A 19,047-nucleotide genomic window follows, 5' to 3' on the forward strand; every position below is an offset into this window, starting at 1 on the left:
AGCGCCCTCACAAGTTGGGAGAGAGATTTATAACCAAGATTCATTCTCTCTCTTTCAAGCGCCCCATGACCAAAGGTGTTGTCGTCAAACCAATCCTAAGCAGTAAGTTGACTTCATCGATATGCAGTACATGGCTCAAGGCAACTTCAGATGGATAAGGGTGTACCAGAACCGTCTCACCAAATGTGGCATTCTCTGCCCCCTTACATCAAAGAGAGCAGCAGAAGTGGTCTTTCAGTTTGTTGACATCTTTCTCCTTTTCGGCACCACCGTTGTGTTGCAGAGCGACAATGGAACTGAATTCACTGCTGGAGTAATCCGAGAACTAAAGCTTTTCTGGCCTCAGCTCAGCCTGGTACATGGAAAACCAAGCCAGGGATCAGTGGAACGTGCCAATGGGGATATTAAGGATATGCTAGTAGCATGGATGGCAGACAATAATTCACAGGACTGGACCATGGGAATTGCTCTGTCCAGTTCACCAAGGACACTGCCCATCACGCTGGAGTAAAATGTACGTCATACGCAGCTCTGTTTGGTATTGATCCTAAATATGGACTTACCTCAACCCCATCAGAGATCATCGACCACCTAAACAGTGAGGCTAACTTGCTCTTGGTGCGCACTGTTCCTTCTACTGCCTCTACCAGCTCTGCTGCATCAACAGAAGACACTTCTGTCCCCATGCCTGATACATCTTCAATTGTAGTGTCTGTTTGAGTTAATAATAATAAATAACCAGGGATTAGGCATTTCACAAAATTCCTGATTTCACAATGTGCCTGTAACTATATCTCTATATCTATATATCTATAGAAAGTGTAGAAATCTCCTACTTTCACTAATAAACAGTATGCCCCCTTTACAGAAGGTCTGTTAGTATGTGTTTCGTGACCCTTACCAAATGTTATAGCGTGTTCACTTTTAGGCGAAATAAGTGATTTTCAAACCAGTTTTAGTTGGTTTGATTGTGGTTTGTACACATAGGTGTAATTTACACCGGGGGGGGGGGGCGACGACGACATACCCCCCTCATTTTTTCAATGATGGGGAAATGTCCCCCTCACATTGCAGGAGTACAAAATTTTTTATTTCAAGATAATTTATTGGTATAATCACTAGTCAGTATAGAAGTCAATGGGAAGGAAAATGGGATTGGATCAGAGACCACTGGAGCCGGATCATGAGATGGGGTTTTATTACAAGGATCTGGATCAGACTCCACTGACCCGATGTTAATCCGATCCTGGAGCTACACACAATGATAATGCAGAACTTCATTCTAGAATAGTCTAGAAAATGCTGAATTGTAGGTGAACATTCTTATAGTGTATATTTTTGATGATTGCTGCCATTGCCAATAAGTCAATATGGGAAAAAGTAAAGAGTATATGTATATATGCCGAACAGAAGCATATTGCATAGCCTTGCATCATTGCAAAATATAACCTACATCCATAACACCTATGGAAGTAATCAGTAGTATATTACTATTATTTTTTGGAGGTAGTAATCAAGTAGTACAGTCATTTTTAAATATATACTGATATTGATTAGGCCCTAAGTAGATGACAATTTAAGTGTAGAAATACTGAAACAAATATTATTATGTTTCTTTTTGAGCTAAATGGATTTTTAGCTATCAATTTCTCATTTACTAGGAATAACTCCTTTAATGTCCACATGGTAGACTTTTAGTTGTGTCTCTTTCCATGCCAGGGGATTGATTAAGCTACTGTATGGCCCAGAAAAAAGGGTGATGACTGCTGACTCACACACAGCACTCAGTATTGCCACATTTAGAAACATACCAAACCCAACTCTAATTATCTACAGAGACAAGATTATAGATTTTGTACATGAATAGGAGACATAGATAAAACAAAAAAGATGAAGTCAAAGTGAAGATCTGTGGTACTGAGTGTGTATGTTGGCAAGTTTTGATGTTTGAAGATTTACTTGATGGCAAGTCTTATAGTACAGAATCTAAATTGGTTTGCCCACTCCTGGTAAAATGATTACTTCCTTTAAAAAACTGTGACTGTATTTTGATTTTCTCTTGTCATGTGGTAGGGGATGAGCACTCTGATTTTCCAACCTTTGTTTAAGGACTGTTAAAAAAAAAAAAAAAAAGTGTTTTTAAAACTTACTCAGCATACAATAATTTACACACTACAGTTTTGAAGACACTATCATCCTTTTTATTAATGTCCTTTGCACACAAAACATACCCTCGCTGGGAGGGGATACAAGCAAAAACAGCAGCAGCCCAGTCATAACAATACAAGAGCAGGGAAGTATGGCACTGTTGACAGTTCCTGTACCACTCCTGGTAAAATCATAGTCAGCCCATTTCCTCTAATTCTTTACGTGCTCTGGGAAACAGTCTTATATCCTTCCCGGAGCGCCATTCCTTACCCCTTAAGCTCTAAGAAGTCATCCTTAAGGGCATGCACCACAACGTTTCTTCAGAATATACCATTGTCTTTTGTTTCATTCTTAATGATATTTACACTTGTGACTTGTATTTTGTCTGTAATAAATAACGGATCTGTGTGTGTGTTTTTTTGGTTTTGTTTTACCTCATTAGTCCACAACCATCGACCAGTATAAGCAAATAGGTTCATTCTTCTTTTTTGCCACTTCAACCAAGGACCTTCTGAGTTTAAATTTGAATTGCAACAACAAAGTTTTAACAGAAATGAAACATCCCTTGCTTCTTATATTATAATAATATTATAATTGTTCATCATGTGTGTTTGTTTCGCTATGCTGACTAAACTTCTCTATGTTTATACCATTGTAGACGGCTGCACACTTTTATAAGTGTATGCCCACGTACGTTATCTCAACTAAGCTCTCCTGCATGTCTGCTGGCATACCAATATTACAAATTTATTTGCAACAGCTTATCCATGCAAAGCTATTTTTGCTAATCATCATTTTATCATCAAAGAAAAATGAACATTTTGCCGTAAGACAGAGAATGCAGATTTATGGGGAACATTTTACCCTTTTGCAAGGTTAAGGTACAAGAAGCATAATTGTGTTGATAGAATATCAATTACCAATTGCTTCAAAAGGTCTAAAAAAATGTGCTTCCCCAGAAATAATGGCACAGGTGGAATTACATTAGATGTAGGTATCACAAAATTATTATTAGACAAGCTCAAAAATAGTTTACAACTACACAACTTGAGTGGCAGTTTCAGATCTAAATGGCATTTCTTGCCAATAACTTATTTTAAAATTGATTAATACAGATATTTGGAATGCATGTTTTACAATCAGAAACTTTTTTGATTTCTTCTCAATCTAGGCAGGGATATTTTCATGCCTGCCTCTGACTTATGTCCGGTACTGGGTTTGTCTTTATAGTAGTAAGCGCCATCTAGTGAACAACTATTGTAGAACACATTTCCTTTTGTATTGCTGACAATAGTAAATGGCACTCTTACAACTACAAAGCACTTTAGATAATCTAGCCTGTGTTACATATGTCTATGGTTTGCCACTAGAACCACAGAGCAGCTTCTGAACTTAGGTCAAAGCAACTCAAAATAGACTATATTGAAAAGTAAAAAGGTACTGGCAATTACAACCACTCATACGTATTACAAACACCCATAAAGGGCACTGCAAATGAAATTGTAATTTAAAGCTACTTACTCTTTAATGTGAAAAACATTTTGGTAAATGTACAGCAGCAGAAATCTAAGGTAATGTGACAAAAATGCATACCTGTAACTGCCAACATTTGCTTGGTAGAAAACATAAAGAGAAATGTTGTATGGGTATGACATATAATTTATTGATTTTTAATTAAAGATTTAAAATTATACTCTAAGTATTAGAACAGTACAAGATTTACAGATAATCAGAACATGGTATCAAACCATATTGTATGAATTGATAAATAGATGGAAAGTAAAATATTATACATTTAAATTTATTATAGTCCTCTGTTAAGCCCCTGGTATCATTTTAGCACCCCTAAAAAACGCTATTGTTTATGACATTGCTGACTGCTTGTTGACTTCCCTGCTAAGAATCACTGGTATTCTGGCTGAATCTGCAGCAAAACATTATAAAACAACACAAATCCATTTCCATTGCTCTTGCCCATGATACACCATACTAATTATTAACAACCTCAAAAAGGCTGGGGGGGTTCTGTCATAGTGAGCTGGGTTTACTATCCAAAGTTAATCTACAGATTTCTAAGATTTCCAGAGACAACTCTGGAGACTTCTGGCCTTATTTTGGATCCCATAAAATGCAAATAGATTCAGATAGCTCTGGAGGAGCAACCAATTAAACACAATTAAAATAAGAAATGAAGTGCGTCCTTTCACTCTTTGCTTGGCAGGATGAAAACATGCAAATAAAACCCTAATCTCTGTGCGGTCTGGATTACAACAGGAAGTCGTTGCGTTTACTGCACCACACCACCAGCGCTATTATGAGAACCGTCAGGAGCACAGGAATTAAAATGAGGACAGTGAGCATGTTGTCTGGGGGATCCTCCCAAACCACTTGGTCCGAAGTACAGTTTGAGAAAAAGTGTTTGTGGATGCTGATAATGAAGCTCTCAACAAGTGGATTTGGCCAGAAGCAACCTACTTTCTCAGCATTATGCTCAGTACAGGTGGAGAATGTGTTGTATTCCCTGCAAGACAGAAAGGGAAAATAATGGTCAGTTATACAAAAAAAACCCATAATAATATTGCCATACCATAACAATACAATTGTATAACCTCTGCAAACCATTACATTTCTAGCAATGGTAATGGAAAGAATTTGGAATTAATGATATTTATATATATATATAATTCTGAGTTCTATATATATATATATATATATATATATATATATATATATTAATATATACACAGTCATTCTGATACAGTTCACATGAGAGGATAGGGGACTCGCCATCAGAGCCAGCCCCTTCAGAACCAATAGCCCTCGTGTCCCAGCACCAGTGGAAGGATGCCCATTGCTGGAAGAAAAGCCTAGACAGTCCAGGTCAACCTAGAAGTGGTTGGACTTCTGCTAGAACTACCTAAGTCAGCACCACCTCTAAGAAATAGTAATCCACATTAGTTGCTGACTGAGAAGGGGCTATCAGAAAGAAGGATTCAGCCACTGCCACCAACACCCTGACAACCATCTAAACCATGTCAGTTGGGCATGGGTTAACAGAAGCTACTAAGAGGTCTCCAGGATTCACAATTGCAGTGCCAGTGGATCTTTTGTTGCTCCCCCTCTTGCCCCAGTTGCTGCCCCAAGGTTCCAAGAATGTCACTGCAGACAGCAGAAGTCGCAATGTTTAGAAACATTCTCTTCGGTTAAACAGTGATTTGAAAAATACGAATGTACTTCCAACCCTCTATAAAACAGTTCATAAAGGTTTGATGCACTGCAAACAGGATTTACAGTATTTATTCAAAACTGGATTATTATTATAAATCATGTTTTAATTAAAACACACACTTTGTTACAAACAACAAAAATGGTTGTCAGTTTTGACAAGCTATTTTTAAAAAGTCTGAATAGTCTCACATGAACTATAAAGATAGAACTATAGTATAGAAATAAAGGAATTTGCTAGTAGTTAGGGTGGGCTTAAAGTATTCAGAACAAATCAGTGCAAGATACAAGTCAAAAAGGAGGTACACTGGCCAACTGCACTGGGAAATTATTATAAATTTTTTTTTTGCAGTTTTTTTTTTCACAGTGAAACGGGTCAGCGTGAATTGACCAATGTTTTCCAGTGTTTATTGGTTATCCATCGATTTCATTTTTTTTGTATGGGGGATGTTTTATCGTTTTTTATCAGTTAAAACCGAAAATCAGAAGCCCTAATTAGATGTTATGTATTATTTTGTTTATATAGTTTAACTATTATATGAAAATCGTTTTTCTGGTTACACAGAACTAGCATTGACCATTAGATAAGTATGAAATATATTATTCCTGCAGTCATTTTTGCGTAGACAATCAAACAGGATAAAAATTGCAGGTTTCCTCGCCTAACTTGTTTCAGGAAATGTGGAAAACATACACATTTATTTTGCAAATATTTTTCATGACAAAAATGTGAGGTGGTTTTACTTTTTCCTAGCTATTGGGCTAAATAAAATATATGGTGCTGTCCTTTTTTTTTATTATTATTAAAAAGAAATCAGTGGCATTATATAGTATTTATTTTCTATACTAAAAAGATAGATGGTAACCCTTCCACAAACATTTTCTCTAAACATTTGTAAAACACTATTTTATCTGCAAATTATTTCTAAATTGTCATTATTTCTCAGCCATAAGAAGGTCATCTTCCTGTTACCTGATTGGCAATTTGAGCGGTATCAGCAGTGGACCAACAAAACATCCAGTGGGATTACAAAAGTAAATTCTGACTGAACACTTATGAGGGACTTTGAATTATGTGCAATCAGTCCACCATGTAATGTTCATTTTTCATTTTTGGATAGCAGCCATATCATTGTACTAAGTGCTGGCTGGCATGCAGATAAGGTGCTCATTTAAAAAAGTACCCTTTGTTTGAACAAGGTATGCTATTTGGTTTAAATGTGGCACAAAGGTAAAACACAACAATTTCCATTCATTACAGTCCCTTGCTGCAGTTGTTTCCTTCACTTGTACAAACTATTCCGCTCATCACATTAATGGGAGTTTAAAGTAGCAATGAACAGGTCATGAATGGATAAGAGCCACGGAACACAATTGCACTTGATCGCTGCAGTCTGCTTCTAGATCTGTGCCATGTAACAAAAAACACTCACTTGAAGCGCTTGATTAGCTCTGTTGACCGGATAGATTTTAATTAGCAATGTTTTGGGAAACGTACATTAACCAAAGGACCTCTTTATTTTTCCACTCTGCTGTTCTTCCAGATGAGCTCTTTTACGTCTGTCCACTGTTTAGCATAGTAATTACCTCTTTCCAATTGCTCCAAATTTGATGTAATATGATTTTAAAATGATGTTTGACATTATGGCTGTAAGTCTCATGCTTGCATTAAAGCATGTAGTACTGCATTTAAAATCATTGGCTATTTTTATTACATCTGGTGTTTGATCACTTTGCTTTTGGATGATTCATTTGATCTTATCAACCCTTTTTCAGCTGCTTTCAGTCATAATTTAGCTTTTTAAATGTAATTGAACATTTTTGGCTGAAGGTAATGCAATTGTGTAGCATTACACAAATTAAAAAAAAAAAAAAAAAAAAAAAAAACTAACTAAGGATTAAATTTATGGAACCTATGCTGTATCTATGGAAGGGTTTCCATGCATTTTAGAAACTCAAATTTTTCTCTCCATTGTCATCAGAATGTAATGTAGCACATAGCAGCAAACTGTCCAAAAACTTTTTTTTTCATTGAAACCTGTGTGAAAGCCATACATTATGTTCACGTGACTTCAGCAGTGAAGATCCCATTTGTGATGTAACCTCGCACAATTTCTACTATAACTAAAGGCTGTACCAAGAAATTCTGTATTAACACCTACAATCTGCTGGAAGTAGCCCTGGCAAGCTTCTTTGACCAATTAGGAAGCTGCTCTTCAATACAATACAATCTAAAAAGTTTTGTGTTAACACAGTTTAAGAAAGCTGTGTGACATAATTAAATCTCACAAGGCCAAAGTGGAACTCAGGCAGAAATATTTAAATATACCCTCCCATATTTTAATATTAATTAGGTTATTTGCAAGAAAGAAAACTAGTTTGAAAGAAAACTACATGGAAACAGACACAACCCAAAGGTACTACCAACATAGTGAGAAAAAGGTGAGACTTTTCTTTTTCCATGGAAATTGCCTCAATGTCACAAAGCATTTGTGTTCCAAAGGACATCACTCTACCCCCTACCACTGCAGATACATTAATGTTTGAAAAATCAGAGTTTAACATGGAAATGAATTATGCAGTACACGGACAAGAAAAGCAGACACATCGTTGCACTTTCACAGTGCAGTGCAGCAAAGGAACTCTAAACAACCAGATTTCTTTGATTTAAGAAGATATATTCGAAACGGAGAGATTAGATGGTAATACAAATACAGATATTGAAACCAGAGAAAAATTACTACTGCCACACAGGATCTGAAAAATGATCCCTTTAAAATCACACATGGACCCCACCTGGAAAACATTAGGGTTAATCTTGTAAACGTAATCTCTGCATCAATGAGATGAACAGAGCCTGACTCGAAAAGCCCACGTGCTTCTAAAATGAATGAGCTGCCACTATCAGGATAGTGTATATCAGGCACAGTTTTTAGTACAAGCCCTAGGTTTATAAAAACAATTCAAAAGTTATTCAATTGTCTTGAAGTATTATTGAAGCAATAGACATGGAAGAAAATTTAACAACTTTAGTCACTTAAATGATACTAAAATGCTAAAGCAGTGTTAACTCAATGCTTTTGGAATTGGGTTAATCTAATAATCAACATGCTGTGCTTTGGACAACATACAGTGTTAAAATTATATTTTTTTGACAGGGAGCAATTGATTAAGATCAAGACTGGTACCATATATTTTAAAATACAACCTATTAAGATTCTGGAGGCAATATGTACAAAATATGATATTGCTGTTTGTAGGAACCCCTTTTTAGACCATTATTGATATTAATTCTGGACATACATTTATGTATACACACTGTTTCACATAAAATACTAAAATTGTGTTTTCCGCATTGTCTCATTATCCTGTACATCTGGGTTGGGTTACACCAGCTGTGAGTAAGTTCTTACTTAGCTTAGTTAAAGTGTAAGTACTAACGTTGATTTTACACATTACTAACTTTTCATGGGTTGCACCGGCAATGATAGTTATAACATAAGACTTAGTTGTTACTTAAAATGTATGCATACCTTTAGGGAGGTGTAAGCTGTTCATAGAATCTGTTCATAGACTCAAAATACAAGATGACACGACAACTTTTGCTGCGTGAGCTTCATGAAGATGATTTTGTTCATAGTTTTCATCGTCAGTGAATCCTGCAAGACTGCTTACACCCTTTTGATAATTATAGGACATCCTTTGAAATCCTATTAGATTCTAGAGTTTCTATATGATTTAATGGGATCAAAAAAAAAAAAAAAAATCATACAGAAATAATTTTAAGGTTCCTGTATGATCCTATAGGAATTATTTCAATTTCTGAAGGTTTCTTATAAAATGTCCTGTAGGAGATTTTCACCAGGGTTATATTTGAATGTAGAATTAAATATTTATATGTATTATTCTTATAAGGTACACAATATTTGAGAAAGTTTAGGTTTTTATGAATGGAAAATATTTCAGAGACATAGAACATTAATTAACGGTATTAAAGTTATATTGAGTAATAATTTATAAACTTTCCTAAAACTTCTAAATTTCAATATTTTATACCGTATATATTAGAGATGTGATTTTGGTACACTTTTATGAAAGTTTAAATGCTATGCAGGTGTCAGCGTTTAAAGGTTTAAACCATATCTACATTCACACACACTCTTCATATTACATTCTGATGTATACTGACAGTCCTGGTTAGTAATTTCCAAGCAAAGAAACCTTAAATAAGCAAATAAAGTTTTAACATAGCAAATACTTAACTATAAAGTAAAAAAAAAAAATGTACACACCAAAGTATATATTGAAATTAGTACTGTCACACGATTCAAATTTTTAATCAGTTAATCTATGGGTTTTAGTTGATTAACCTGTAGATTAATTGGTAGATTCATCCATGCGCATTTTTAATAAAGGTAATGATCTTATAGCAGCTGTCCTGCATGTAATACTAAAAAAATCTAAAATAAATAAATAAATAAAAATAAACCCAATGGGAATTTGGTCTTTCTAAAAGCATTTGTTTTATTATTTTTTATCTTCAATGTCTCTTTTTGTATTTGTACTGCGCTACTGAGATGTGCCTGTGCTGGACCTGTGGGCACAGTGAGTAAACTAAACTATTTTTTAGATTATATTATATTCAAAGAACAAAACAAAAGCAATAATAAAAAAATAAAAACAGCTTACATGTGTTACAAAATCTATGAAATGCACACATTCCAATACATTGTTATATTAACTCTACTTGTTTATTTTACTTTTTAAATATCCTTTTCTATTGACAAATTACATAATTTGTTGTTGTATTTTTTTAACAACAAACGATTTGCGTAAAAGTATACTGGTAAACTAAAATCTGTACATAATTCATTTAAACTTATGGATTATGGACACACATTATAGATTATTATGGATGTTTGCTTCTTACTACATTCAGTAACTGCATCCAGAGTGTTATGTACTGAAAGAGTCTTCAAGACCAAAACTTGAATTCCCAAATAGATGCTTTATTTTTTATAAAAATCAATAGCTCCCGCTTGAACTGCGTTCCATCCTTTTATAGACTTAAATAATCCGTCTGCCAATCAAAACCATGCATTCGCCAATACAGAAATTTGCACAATATACACATGCAATAGAACACATTTACAACAATAACCAATTACAATAAAACACAACACTTCCCTCCCTTCTATTTTTTTTTTTTTTTTTTTTTTACAGATTTAATCTAACAGGAGATTTGATTACTCTTTTTGGACGACAGTTTGCCCCTTCATTAGAAATAACAGATTCTGCAATTTGTTCTGAATGATCTTGGTTTGGAACCTGGTTATTTCCTTCAGTTGCCAACACTTGTACCCTTTCCAGTTGTTTACCCAACTCATTGCAGTCTGAGCAAACTAACTCCTGGGTTAATTTTTTCAATCATTTGAGTAACATGAGTTTTTCTGCATTTCCCATTTACTTAAACCAAGTATGTTACCGGAACCAAAACTCGCTTTACCACACCTTGACACCACTTCTGTCCCCCAGTGTAATTTCTCACTAGTGCCATCTGTCCTAAATTTTCTCATAGGTCTTGTCTGATGCCTGTTTTTGTTTTCTCATACTCTCCCAATTTCTTACTTTCCATTACACTTGCTACATTTGGTCTAATCAAGGACAGTCTAGTGCGCACCTGTCTTTTCAGAAACAATTCTGCAGATGACTTTTGTGTGGAGTATTTCTATAATTGAACAGGAGATTAGCCACACAATGCTGCAGGGATCACCCTAAATGTGCACTTTTATCTAGAGCTCTTTTAAGATTGTGCAGCACCATTTGATGCTGGGTGATAAGGGGGCGTTTTAGTGTGCTTTACTGAATTTCTGAGTAAAAAAAAGTCTCAAAATCATCTGAAGTAAATTGTGGTCCGCTGTCAGAGACTATCTCCTCTGGGAGACCATACATGGCAAACAAATTCCGCAAAACCTCAGTTGTTTTTTCTGTGGTTGTTTTTGACATGGGAATGACTTCAGGCCACCTAAAATGAGAATCTGTTACCACTGGAAACCTTTGTTTCTGCTTTTCAGAAAAGTCGATGTGAATTCTTTGCCACTTCATGTATGGCATATTTCGGCTACTTAAGCATGTTTCACATTGCTTCACCATGTTTTCTATTTTGGCATCTAAACCAGGCCACCAAAAATAGCTTTCAGCTAGGGCCTTAATCTTAACTATTCCCAAGCTCTATTTTTATTTATTTTTTTCACATATAAAGTCACTTGTAAACACAGTGAACATTACACATTAGCTTTCTTATCATCATTATCTGAAAACCCCATTAACAAGCGAAATTAAAAAAGCAAATCAGTTGGCAATGTACATTAACAACACACAACACGCAAACACATAACAGCAGTCAAAATCCCGATCTTACTTTCTGAGGGAAAAACAATCAGCCAGTGAGTAGAAATGAAGCCTCCTACCTCAGGTAATATGCAACAGGCCCCCTGCTATAGAGCATAGCCAGCGTGGGTTCAGAAGAGGAAGGGTTAGGGTTAACTAACCTACTTGACTTATTTGATGACGTTACAAGTAATGTAGATGATGGCAATCATTCTGATATATCTTGATTTTCAAAAAGTCTTAGACAAAGTCCCACATGAAAGATTTATACATACACTCAAATCAGCAGGAATACAGAGGAGGACATATCATTTGATACAGAACTGGTTAAAAAGCAGAAAGCAGAGAGTAATTGTGTGAGGTGTAAAATAAGATTGGGAGTATGTACTTACTGGGGTACCACAAGGCTCTGTACTTGGACCCTTACTGTTCCTCATTTATATAACTTGGACCACGATACACATTGCAACATTGTTAAATTTGAAGGTACCAAACTTGGGGGAGTAGTGCACAAAATGATTTGGACCTTCTCTGTAGCTAGGGAAACTTGTGGCAAATGCATTTAAAGTTAAGAAATCTAAAATATTGCATACTGGGTTTAAAAAAAACATGTTATAAGTATAAAATGAACAGGAGAGAAATAGGGGACAAGGACTTTGATCTCTGGGTTATAGTGGAGTCATCATTAAAAGTATCTCATCAATGTGGTGAGGCAATTCAAAAGGCAAATAATGTAGGCTATTTTGCAAAAAGCGTAGAATACAATTCTAAAGAGGTTATGCTCAGATTATACAATGCCCTAGTTAGACCCCACCTAGAATATTGTGTGCCGTTTTTGATCGCCTCACTGCACAAATTGCACTTGAGAAGGTATAGAGGCAACTAGCTGATCCCAGGACTATGAGGGCAGATTAAAATAATGAAATCTCTTCAACCTTGAAAAAGAAGGTAAAGAGGGGATTTGGTTGGTCTTTAAAATCATAAATGGTACAGATAAAGTTAATCCAAGACACTACTTCAAATTTAGCAAAGAGAAGAACAAGAGGGCATAAGTGGACACTGAGTAAAATTCAGTTAAGAATAGAAGGTAGAAAGCACTTTTTTTACACAGAGAGTTGCAGTATAAATGCATGGAAAAGCCTGCCAAATGAAGCAGTAGGATCTGAAACACTGGGAACATCTACAAAAAGACTAGATTCTGTGCTTTTCAATTAGTTCCCCTCCCCAGTAGGGGTACATGGTGTGCTAAATTGGGGTGGTATGTGTTAATTAAGAACATAAGAAAAGTTTGAGAATGAGAAAAGGCCGTTCAGCCCATCATGATAATTGTTTCTACATAAGCAGATTTACTAACCTCAGGCTTAAAAGGCTTTCACAGATTTGTTTTTTTTTAAATGTCATCCAGCTCTGATTTGGCAATGCACAAATAACAAGTCTCAAATGAATACAGTAGTACTGGAACTGTGAAGCAAAGCTTTTACGGAAATATAACTGAAACAACTATGTATCTACCACAAATATCACCAATTATTCCACACAGCATGAAGTAATGTTGACTCTCATGCTTTCAATACTGTCAATCACATGGTTGTTCTCATGGTAACAGAAACTGCTTGGACACAAGACAAAACAAAAACATGGCACTGAGTTCTATTCCACAAACACCTTTACTGTTTAAAGCAAGGTTTCCCAATCCCGGTCCTTCTGGTTTTCATTCCAACCGAGTTATCAGTTACTTAATTTTACCCTTAGTTGAACTATTCATTAGCTTAATTAGAAATCTACAACTTTTAAGTGTCTTCTAAGATATCAGCCTATCCACAAGTAATACAACGATTTCTGCCATTTAACATTTTTTTGGCTTAAACAATATCTGGAAAAAATGATGTTATAGACTTCTTTGTTTCACTTGTTTGTTTATTTTATCCATGTGTCTCGAACAGCACTATTTAGAGTTACTGCAACTGCAATTGCCTTGTGAAGGGGGGAAAGCCTCACATGTGAAGTCTGTAACAGTCACTCACCCAGTTCATTTTTGAAAGAGTTTATTCCAAGAACCAAAAGTTCAGAAAATGTAATTACTGCTTCAGGTCTATGACAGTATGTGTATGCGAATTTCAAAAATATTTTGGAAATTCGAATCACTAATTCATGCGAATGAAGACAAATTAATACGCAGTTAATATATATGCATAAAAAGAAAACATGTGACCGAATGACTCTTCTCAAATTGCTTTATTTTTATTTTTTATTTTTATGAAAACATGGTAAGTTCAGTTTATTGAAGAATCTGATGTCTTTCATGTATTGTATAGGCTACCGCTCCTGTTTACTTGAATAATGCAGTACTGAGAGTTGCAGGGGACCCTAATGTGGAATAATCGTCTTATGTTTATAATACTGCCAATATGTTTTCAGCACTGTATTTGATTACAGCATTCTTTACAGTAGCCTGCTTATGACCTCCACAGTACATTATTGAAAAAAAACTATTTTTTATTCATACACTAGGCTACCACTATTGCGCAGCCCCTGTTGACTATAGGCAATTTGGCACTTCAAAGCAACATTTGTGCAATAGAGAACTGTTTAAATATAATCCAGATTTGTGCTGTTCTTTTGCTTTAACTGCATTTACATATGTGGGTTAACCTTTTGGCTCTGCCCAAAGTTAAATATCCCGTTGGCAACCTGGCCCTTTAACTCTTGTTACTCAGGCACTGAGAGACAGCCCTGCTTGCAACATTTCATTGGAAAGAGAAAGATTAAGACCTTTAAAACAAGGTCCTACTTGTGTAGATGACCACATTAGGAGGTAGCCTTGAATGTGAGTGTTTTGGAATGTTGCTGCTGCGCTGAAGACAAACCTACCTCGGTGCAGTAAACAAACATTTTCACACAAAATCTTTACAAAATAAGAGAAATGGTGACAACGAAGACACAAGGACCTATTTTCTGATAAATATATCTATATATTTTTTTGTGTTTGTGGATCAGATGCACGAGACCAGAGCTGTTAGGGTTATGTTGCCATGGTCGCCACCTTGCTGGCTATTCAAGCCACAGTGAACAGCCCCATCTTGTGCCACATGATCAGTGTGCCTGGAACGAATAATTAGAATGTTATAATTTGTTTTCTTTTGCACATTTTCAATTAATCACATGCACTCATATATAGTGATACTGACTCTTTAAGAAATACCCTGCATTCAGCCGAGTTAGGGGAAAGACATGTTAGCTATGACAGTCTCTTCCATATCACTATCTAAACTTGATTAAACTAGCCAATTGAAGGGGATGTTGGAAACAAAATTGGCACCTCTGGCACCTATTCATCAGTGTTTAGAACTGTTATAGAAATGTTTTCTGAACATTTTGTGTAAACATTCTTAAAAGGGGAATGTGACAGGCTGGTGAATGGATAGAGGCCCAGTGACAGACCGCAGTTCAAAAAAATAATACTTTTATTACAAATAAACACAAAATAAAAGAGCACAAGAGTGAAAACAAAGATATTTAAACACAAATAACAAAACACAAAAGCAAAACTACAAAAAAAGGTTTCCAGGCTGGGCGATGCCTTCACTGGATTAGAAAACTTCAAAAAAATTCAAAAAACCACAAAACCAAAAACAGCAAGCCTAACTATCTACTTGCTTCCTCTGCTCCCTTCTCCCCCTAATGGAAAGCTGAGGCCTCCTTTTATGTCAGGTGGCTGGGTGCTCATTGATCGTTAATTACTCCAATCAATCCCAGCCACCTGAACACAATAAACCCAGGCAGGTAGGGGAATTTAACCCCATCTCTGCCAATCTATATAGGGCAGAGCTCTGCTCTGCCACAGGGAAGTATTCACCAAAGTGTTTTCTGTTGTTGCTGTTGTATTATACGCCTGTTTAATGAATATATTAACAGTACTTAAACCATAGAAAGCACTTTTATTTAAATGAAAGACATCCCCATTGACAAAGCTTTTTCTGTAAAATGGATACCAAACAAACAGTTTTGGCCCAACATTGATGAATAGGGCTTGTGTAACAACTACTATACAATCAGAAAAATGCAGATAAATTAGATTTTAATCCCCATTATTTATCTGTTGAAAATATCATTCAGAATAATCCCATTGAAATCAAATATATAATGAAATAAAGGCTATTTCTAAGTAGTCTATACTGTGTTTAGACAGCTATAATTGAGTCAATTTCTAAACCAATTAGCATACTCACACTTACAGCTAAACACTCTACTGGCCTGAACAAAAAACAGAATAATGAAGGAAATATTTTCACTGGGAGTTTTAAAAGTGTCCTGTGAATTATGGATGAACTAGATAATAAATGGGGGGTTCAGTGCCTGGCTTAATGCAGCTTGGTCTCTAAAGAAAATAAACAAGGGGTTTATTCAGCAGAAAACTCCAAAGCTCTCTTTGTCATAATTGTCTTATTAGCAGTAAGCATAACATCTTATTAGCAGCCGTATTAGTGTTCATGAAAAATTGGGCTTAAACAGCATTGGAGAATGAAGATTCTTATTTTTTCAGAAACAGTGCAAAGTATAGGTGTGCTGGTGTAAAAAATATATTGGTGGAAAACTGAAGGAACTCTTGTGGATGTCTGCAAAAGTCTGGCTTGTCAGTAAGTTTTTTCCTGTCACCACACCTGGAACTCATGGAAATAAAATGCATTTATCTTACTGAGCTTTTTCCTGGGTTATTTAAATAAACATCCCTATGTCTTAAATAGGGTCATAACGAAATGCAGAGTAATATAGATCCCTGTTACTTCAGATCTTTTATTTAGTTTATTGCAATTTCACAAAAATTGTGATATTTTCTGTGTTAAGTTGCTTTGACTATGGTTTCAGGAAGTAATACAAAGGTTCAAGTTTTGAAAGATACAAAGGTTTAAGTTTTTATTTGTTACACACAATACACAGCTGTAAACCAGACGATGCTGAGTCCTGTTACCTTACAGTGTGGTTCATGGGGCAGGAGCTAGGGCTCCTCCCCCCTGTTCTGTCCCCTGTTGTTGAAGCTAACACCCTGGGATCCTTCAAGAAGCTGCTTGATGCGATTGTGGAATCAATAAGCTACTAACAACCAAACGAGCAAGTAGGGCCATATGGCCTCCTCTCGTTTGTAAACTTTCTTATGTAAAATATTTGTCAGACTCCCTATTTAATCCCTACTGTAGGTCACACACTTATTTCCTGTCTTGCTTTTCATTTCCTCTTCCCTTCCTCCTCCACTATGCTGCTTCACTTCTGCAACACTTTCCCTCGGAGGACAACTAAAGATCCCTCTAATCCCCGGAGGTTCTTTTACCCCACATGAACATCTATAGATAGCTTGGCTTCATCTGTATATAGCAGACAAAAAGGACAGAACAGCAGCTCCTGAATATGTCAAAAAGCAAAAATTACAAAATATTTAAACAAATACCATAAAAAAATAACCAGTCGGAAGGATTGTAAATCATAAGGAGGTAAGTGAACTGCAGAAATGTGTTTTTGGAAAATATCTGGTTCTTGCATTAATGTAGCTTTGTCCAATTTTCAGATTTCATGCGGGTTAAAAAATGTAAAGAGTAAATGAAATAACTTATTTTATAAAGGTCTGCATCATTCACTGATAATTACAACAGTTGTGTGCTGGTACAGATATTACAGTCTCAATGCAGTCACACACAAAAATGACAATCAACACCAGCTGAGGTGGGTGTTATTGACAGCTGTGTCCATCCACATTTACACATAGTTATTAAAATAGAAAGTGTGAACATTTGACTCAGTGGGGGGATCTCTCAAACATAGGTGTTTAAATAGCAGCTTTAATCTAATTATGTGAATTCTGTGTTGTTGCTGAAGATGACGTTACCTCTTTGTCATGTGACCATAAATAAAGATCGGATTTTCAGAGGCAGCTCACAAATAATATTACAAGTATTCTACCATGTTCCCTCCTTAAAACCACACTCAAAACATACAATAATTAATAAACTTAGTAAATACATCTTCCAAGTTACCAGATCAACAGCGTGAGAGATTATACTCTCCAACTGGACGTTGTACTACAGGTGTTCCCAAGTTTCTGTGGCAGTTTGCCTCAACACTTTTTCTAAAGCAATATCTGTATCATCTGCTGTACATGGTCCTAATATTTAATTTGATTCAGTGAAGCCTTGGAGAATCCTTTGGCACTAAAGGGATACTAAATATAATCTAGAATCCCCTAAAGGTTAATGTGTTTGCTGTTTACTATCCTAACACATTGTGAATGATTCCTTATTACCATTCTGCTTACACACACACACACACACACACACACACACACACACACACACACACACACACACACACACACACACACACATATATATATATATATATAGCCATACTTACTTTTTCAGCAAAAAAAAATATTAATCTGAAGAGACTTCTCAAGCCTGATTGTGGGGAAGTGAGGTAGGGAAGCATATCAGTCTTCCATACAGCTCTGGACTGCAATGCATAGTGCAACAGTAACATGCTTCCTCCTCATCTCCTCACAATCTATCTTCAGGTGTCTGTCCAGATGCAATTTATACATGGCACGCAATGATCTGCAGAAAACAACAATAGAGAATCATGTAAAACATTATGATACTAAACATATCATTTTAAATAAATTAAACAGAAATAAGGTATGTCGACACAACCCAGGAAGTGTGGTAAGAATTGTAAGGAAAAAATTTGAAATGTATTATGTATCCTTCCAATAAAAAAAAAATTGTCCCTGAATCATATATTTTGTACTTTTTTATGTAAAATCTTCAAGATAAAATGGCATTTGGCAATTGGAAGCAGACTGATCTCCCGAATCTGAGAGAGGATTCACAAACAGCCAAACACTGCACTGGCACTTGACATTAAGGGAGGAGCTTCCAAGTGTATTTTTTTTTTTTTGTGTGTGTGTAGGAAATTATCCTACTCAGGCTTTGGGGTCTTCCAGAGAAGATGACCAATAAATTCAGAGGCTGTTTTCACATCGATGGCCGGTCACCACCATAATTTCCCTAGTTGGTAAACCAGCATTAGATGATATGTGGTCTAAATAACTTCCGTGTCAGTTGCGCAGTCCTTCCCGTCCGCGGCGAGCACAATAGAATTCTATGTCGTACCCAACCTTTTTTTAAAAGTCCAACAGTTGTGTCAGAAGAGAGCAGGAGAGATTTTAATTTAGTTTTAAATATGTTTCTGAAATCGAAGGGTAGTGGTGAATTGTATCCGTTGTGTCTAATTTAA

At 35.8% G+C, this 19,047-nt stretch overlaps 1 protein-coding gene across 1 annotated transcript in view; it reads right to left on the minus strand.

The window, feature by feature from the left end:
* Positions 1-2,178: 2,178 nt before the first annotated feature.
* Positions 2,179-19,047, minus strand: part of LOC121313066 (receptor activity-modifying protein 3-like) — a 45,487-nt gene continuing 28,618 nt past the window's right edge. The window contains exon 4 of the mRNA XM_041245205.1: positions 2,179-4,669. Coding sequence (XP_041101139.1) covers positions 4,414-4,669 — 256 coding nt within the window. The 3' untranslated portion in view covers positions 2,179-4,413. The remainder of the gene's footprint in view (positions 4,670-19,047) is intronic.

The sequence above is a fragment of the Polyodon spathula genome, chromosome 3, assembly GCF_017654505.1.
Source record: "Polyodon spathula isolate WHYD16114869_AA chromosome 3, ASM1765450v1, whole genome shotgun sequence".
Classification (NCBI taxonomy): domain Eukaryota; kingdom Metazoa; phylum Chordata; class Actinopteri; order Acipenseriformes; family Polyodontidae; genus Polyodon; species Polyodon spathula.